Raw genomic sequence first — 6,810 nt, 5'->3', positions numbered from 1 at the left:
TGTATTGATAGTAAGGATTCTGTCAGCATTGGATCCCAGGTGTCACTCAATCTCTGCTCCTATCTATGCCCCCCCAATAAAGGTAGGCCTTTGCTCATGCCTAAACTCTAAATGCCCTTGATTCTTTAAATACAAAGGAGCTCCACTGATTGGTACAATGAAGCCATGTATGTTGAAAACGTCCTGTCTCTCTCTGCAGGTTTAAATCTACCGCTAAGATCGATCCTTGGTGCCACGGTGTCAGTACTGTCTGCATATCAGGTAATAAAGGGTAAATATAATAATATAGGTATAATAATGATCCATAGCTCATGTAAATCCATCCTTATAGGTAGCTCTCCTCCTGCTGGTTGGATTCCTACCTACAGTGCAGAAGATTCGAGGAGCCATTGATACAGAATTTATACTCATGATAGCAGGCTTTGGAATGACCATAGATGAAGATAAACACAAAGCAGTGGAATACATTGTGTATTATATCTGGGCAGTGGAAGGTGAGAAGGATTATTTAAAATGTGCTATAGTAGGCAGTTTTGAAAATTAAGGAAATTAAAAAGTCTGTCCATCCAGAAGTATATTCTTTCTTCTTCTGATCTTCCTATATATCTTAGATATACTGAATCTACATTGAGCTCTACCTGACATAATTCCTGACTCCACTTGTCCACTTGAGAGTCTGGAATGTCCCCAGCCACATTTAGGTGCTCAAGCACCTCCTGTTGCATTATTCATGATATAAAATAAGTAACAACAGAGGACCCCCTGAAAATAGACATAGCAACCAAGCACACCAAGAAACTCAAGTACACATATCCCCCCCAATAAAGTCATTGAAAGGTTGACAATATTTGCTAAAATTGAAAGTGATTGGAAGGCTCCTGTTTTTTTTTTTTTTTTCAAAATAATAGACATGTTATACTCACCTGCTCTGTGCAATGGTTTTGCACAGAGCACTCCTGATCCTCCTCCTCCTCCGCTGTCTGCTCCCCCTTCCCTGATGAATGCCCCCATAGCAAGCCTGCTGGTTATGGGGGCACTTATGCAAGCCAGCTCCCTAGCCTCATGCTGTGTTTCCATAGACACACAAAATGAGGCTCAGCCCCACCCCTCTGCTTCCTCCTTACTGGCTGTGATTGACAGCAGCAGGAGCCAGTGGCTCTCACCACTGTCTCTGAGCCAGTGAGGAGGCAAAGAGCAGAAAGAGAAGCTGCTCTTATGCACATTGCTGGATTAAGAATGGGCTGAAGTAAGTATAATGGGGAAGTCTGGGGGGTAACAGCACACAGAAGGTTTTTTTTACCTTAAAGCGGAGTTCCACTCACCCTGTCAAAAAATAAAAGTCAGCAGCTACAAAAACTGTAGCTGCTGACTTTTAAAAAACAGCCAATTACCTGTCCCTCGGTCCCATGGCGTTCCCCCGCAGCCCATTTCACCAGCCGTCCTATATTCCAGGAGACTGGCATCTTCAGTGTGGGCACCCGGCTGTCATAGCTTGCGGCTTCACAGCCGGTTACCCACTACACATGCGCTGCGCTTCATGAATGGACCTGTCAGGTGTCCCAAAAGACTACAGGGGGGGAGGACACCTTCCGCTTCCAATCGCCTAGGCGATCAGCCCAGACTTGGAAGCGGGTACCTGCCAAATTCGGGTCCCCCCCCCGCTCCCCAAAGGTGGCAATCCTTAATGGGGAGCGGGGGAGTAGTCCTTAAAGCGGAACTTCCCCTTTTGGGTGGAGCTCCGCTTTAACCTGATTGTAAATCTTCACCTTGTAAACTTGTAAAACATCCAATTTAGTTTAAAATAGAAACGAAAAGCAAGACTTTGTGTACAGATATAAAAAACAATATATACACCTTTTTCCATTTTTTAAATGATCACATACCCTCTGTTCCCTGCAGCATAAGAGCTGGGGGAGAAGAAACAGCAGCACACGAATCTTCCAAGTGAAAGGCTGTGCAGGACAAGTCTGGAGGAGTGCACACTGGGGTTGATTAACTAAAACTGGAGAGTGAAAAATCTGGGGCTGCTCTGCATAGTAACCAATCAGCTTCCAGGTTTTTTTGTCAAAGTCAAATTGAACTAGCTAAAGTTGAAAGCTGGCTGGCTGCTATACACAGCTGCACCAGATTTTGTACTCTCCAGTTTTAGTAAATCAACCCCACTGAGTTCCCAGCTAGAGAACTGACCACACTGTGCTCTCCTGCCTACTGTGGTCAGTTTTCAACAGGAAAACAAAACGATTGGTAGACACACAAAAAGAACATGATACTTTTTCATACAAGTACATGTTACAGCAGGCACATATCAGGAAATGTTGGGTTTACATATTCTTTAATGCATACAATGCATTAAGGTTAAAAAACCTTCAGGCTTTTGAACCAACTGAAAAGTCAGATTCGGGTGGACTGCCCCTTTAACAGCTCTTGACTATGATCTATGTATTCAAGAAAAAGGCATGTTTTTGTCAGCTCTGCTAGCACAACAGGCAAAGCAATTTCCTGCTTGTAGGATAATTGCCATAAGAATCACATATCCTTTGGAGATTACTGTCTTGTAGCAGCAAATTACCTAACTCTGCAAGTAGAAAAAAAACACAAGTTGTTAAAGAATATGTGAATGTTAAAGTACAAAAAAACTCCCATGGAGTAAGGTTGGATTCACATGTTGTCCTAATGTATTGGTTGCAATAAGTTACTGTACCTTGCACATCATCCAGTAACTATTTTAAAATGAAAAGTACAGCAAATGTTATCAGGTAAGCAAAAATTATATTTTTTGCCTGACTTTGGTAAACAATCCAGAATTATAAGCTGAATCTTTGTATGAGATTGCTGCACATTATCTTTACGCTTTTATTAAATACATCTTCAATACCATTTTCATAAAAATGTTCATTTTTTTTATTCTGCAGTTTGTTACATTGCTGCACTGGTCCTTTCCTGCACTGTGACAGTTACGATGCTCCTAAGATCACTAGTCAAGCATAGGTAAAGTGAAAACTGTAAATCAATAACAATGCTGGGCTTGATGAATGCTCCTTACATTGGAAAGACAAATAGAACTGTAAAAAGCAGCACAAATATCTCCAGTTGAGATTCTGCATAGTATTTTATTATTTCCAGTGATAGGCCATTGTATCAAATGTGTTTAAAGCACAACTAAACATGAAGAGCAAAAATTTTATATTTTGCAGATCATCATTCGTAGTTTCATTGTTTTTCATTTTTTAAGCTAAAACCATTTTCAGCAAGTACAGAGAATCTCTGTTGATCTTGCTGAAAATGCAATGTAAAAAAAAATTTCTCTCTGTAGACATGGAGTTTGTGTGCATGCGAGGTTTCCTCCAGGTACTCTGGTTTCCTCCCACACTCCAAAGACAAGCTGGCAGGTTAATTGGCTTCTGTCCAGGGGCGTACTGACAACTCAAGGGTCCCCCGGGCAGGAGAGGATCATGGGGCCCCTGTGTTCTTGCCCAAACTCAAAAAAGCCTATGAAAAAGGTACCATGGGCATCTCATGGGGACCCCTTCTGACCCCGGATAGTGCCCGAGTTTCCATATGGTCAGTCCGCCCCTGCTCCTGTCTAAATTAGCCCGTGTGTGTGTGTGTGCTATACCTACGCCTATGCCTAAGAAGCATACTCAGTACTGTATGTATCTAGGCACTTGGAATGGAACTTACAAGCAGATATAGACAAGCACTGATATCAGAGTTACAAGCAGAGAGGTTAAAAAAGACTGCCCAACACAGTATTGACTGACTCACAATTACGAGCAGTGTAGGAGCACTTCCACAGAGGAGTGGTGGCACTGCAATATGGTACTAATTCTGCATGTTCCTTCAGTAAGAGAAACATAGAAACATTGAAGAAGTGACAGCAGAATAGACCCAGTGGTCCATCAAGTCTGCCCATTTTTTTTGTAATCACTTGCCCTCCTCAGGATTTACCCCCTCTTCCTGACCAGGCCATTTTTTGCTTTACGGCGTTGCGTTATTTTATCTGACAATTGCGCGGTCATGCAATTCTGAACCCAAATGAAATTTACGTCCTTTTTTCCCATGAATTGAGCTTTCTTTCAGTGGTATTTGATTGCCTGTGCGTTTTCTATTTTTTGCGCTATGAAAAAAGAAAAAGACACAATTTTGAAAAAAAAAACAATATTTTGGACTTTTTGCTATTAAACATGCCCAGTAAAAAAAATTTAAAAAATCAAATTTTGTCATAAATTTATGCCAAAATGTATTCTTCTACATGTCTTTGCTAAAAAAAATCCCAATACATGTAAATTAATTGGTTTACATGAAAGTTATAGCGTTTACAAATGGCGGTATAGATAGTGGAATTTTTTTTTTAACTAGTAATGGTGGCAATCAGCAACTAATAGCAGGACTGCGGCGGGCATTCTGACACTGGGGGGAACTGACTTGGTGTCACTGACATCCCCAGTGACACTAATACAGTGATCAGTGCTAAAAAAAAGCACTGACACTGTACTAATGGCACTGGGCAGGAAGGGGTTAACATGAGGGGCAATCAAAGTGTTAATTTTGTGCAGGGAGTGTTTTACATAGGGGGCGGTGTGTGTGTGCTTTACTGTAATCACACTGCTCAGCCATCCAGAGCAATATGCCCAAGCTGACAGGGAGTAGGACTGTTAGTAAACAAAGCAGTCCTCCTCCCCGTCGGAGATGCTCGGTAATCATTGGGCGCTGAGCGAGGAATTACCGGCCGGGCTCCGGTGATTGACAGCTGCGGCCTCGAACGTTGGCACGGGTAGGGCGTGCATGCGGCTCGCACGTGCCCCCTACCCAGAGACGCAAAATCACATATATATATACATGATTTTGCGCACCCCTGCCACCCTGTAGCAGTATATCTACTATAGGGCGGTCGGGAAGTTGTTAATTTATACATGATTTTTGTTTTTATTTTGTTTTGTTTTTAACTTTTTTGTCTGAGTATAGATCTGTTTGCCCCAAGCATGTTTGAAGCCACTTATTGTTGACTGGTTCACTATCTCTGCTGGGAGTCTATTCAAAGAGGCTATACATGAATCTGGTTCTAGGTGCTGCAGTGTAGTAGCACACTGTAGGGGAACCCTATTCTCTCTCTTCACTTACAGAACCTCTTCCTAAACTACACCTATTCTGTCCCTAGCCAGTAGGGTTCTCTCCGTGTTATAATACAAAATGCAAGCATACTACAATGACAGAGGGATGCTCTTATTATAGGATGGCTGTCTGAGAACTTGCAAAATTGCAGATCCCAATGGGGCAACTGTCCTCCTTAAAATGGCTGCTATAGATCACAAGAGGACAAATTTTCCCTCTAACGAACTCCTTCCAGACTGCAGGAGCCACTCACTGCTCTTTTCATGTTGGAGGAAGATACAGTCTGTCCCTGCCTACACTTGTATGTTTGCATGTTGGATAGGAACTGTAAATAAACAATAGAGAATCCACCATACAGTACATGGGCTTTGAAGGTGCCTAGGTGTATGTACAATCTACACCACTGTTAAAATTCCATACATGTATTCAACTTCATAGAAAACATTCAAACAACCACATGATCTTGACAAACATGACTATCCTTATGAGTTCACAATATATTCCACAATTTAAAAAATGTAATATGTTTCACAGTATGTGGTAGAGCTTCCCACCCTACTATTTATTGTGCGGGGATTTCTCAAATCGTTTCGTGGGTCCCAAATATTCCACTTCCTCAGGTTCTGTGAAACTACACAATAAAAACACCATACACAATACCAAACTTTATTCATTGCATTGTCACTACAATATAATTATTCCTTTTTTTGTACCCTCTTTTTTGTGCTCCCCGCACCCTTTTTTTTCCTTGACTATCTTGACTAGAGAGGTTTGGTAGCCCCTAAGTTCTTGATCTCTGTGACAATACAATGAACATACTTTACATTGTATATATATATATATATATATATATATATATATATATATATTATATATAATACTTGTAATAAACATAAATACATAAATAAATATATATATATATATATATATATATATATATATATATATATAAATACATATATTCTGATTCTAAATAATCTGTTGAATGGGGTTAATTGTGTTTTTCTTATGTAGTCTCACAGAATCTGAGGAGGTGGGATATTTGGGACCCATGAAACGCATTGTGTAATGATCATTGAAATCCCCCTTGCCATCGCCATCCATAATTTTGCAAATTAACTGGCTTGAATATAACAAAGGATACAAGCAATATATAGTGGAGTGGGAAGGTCAACAACTTAATGTGACATTTTTTTATTGTGGAATATATTGTGTACGTATAAAGATAGCCATGTTTGGCAAGACCAAGTGGTTTGTTAATGTTTTGTATGAATTTGAATACATTTATAGAATTTTCACAGTGGTTTATATTGTACATTCAACTGGGCACCTTCAAAGTGCCATGTATGGTGGATTCTCTGTTGTTCATTTGTAATTTGAGGGTTCGTGGTGCCCATTTTGGCGATTTTGGTAATACACTCTATAGGACTATAGTTTGTAAACTCATTGAGGGCAGGGAGGGGCGCTATATCCCTGTAATAAATAATAAACAAACAAATGAGCCACCATGTAATGTAGGTACAGAAAGAAAGACATACTATCAGTCCAACCTGAGCGGCAATCATGGCTGCTTCCATAGATACAATAGGGGAGAGAGCATAGCCACCCAGGGTCAGGAAGTATGAATTACAAGGTGAAATAAAAGTCTGAAACAAAGAAAACCAATGCAGCCACCATATTTATGGACTGATATGCTGC

At 40.6% G+C, this 6,810-nt stretch overlaps 1 protein-coding gene across 1 annotated transcript in view; it reads left to right on the top strand.

The window, feature by feature from the left end:
- STRA6 (signaling receptor and transporter of retinol STRA6) overlaps positions 1 to 6,810 on the top strand; it is an 85,366-nt gene that overhangs the window by 65,218 nt on the left and 13,338 nt on the right. The window contains exons 9-12 of the mRNA XM_089671379.1: positions 12 to 82; positions 200 to 261; positions 332 to 494; positions 2,913 to 2,988. Of these exons, the coding sequence (XP_089527505.1) occupies positions 12 to 82; positions 200 to 261; positions 332 to 494; positions 2,913 to 2,988 (372 nt within the window). The remainder of the gene's footprint in view (positions 1 to 11; positions 83 to 199; positions 262 to 331; positions 495 to 2,912; positions 2,989 to 6,810) is intronic.

The sequence above is a fragment of the Staurois parvus genome, unplaced genomic scaffold (assembly GCF_062004578.1).
Source record: "Staurois parvus isolate SC_StPar_1 unplaced genomic scaffold, SC_StPar_1.0 ptg000105l, whole genome shotgun sequence".
In the NCBI taxonomy this organism is placed as follows: domain Eukaryota; kingdom Metazoa; phylum Chordata; class Amphibia; order Anura; family Ranidae; genus Staurois; species Staurois parvus.
This window is presented reverse-complemented; position numbering and strand designations above follow the sequence as displayed.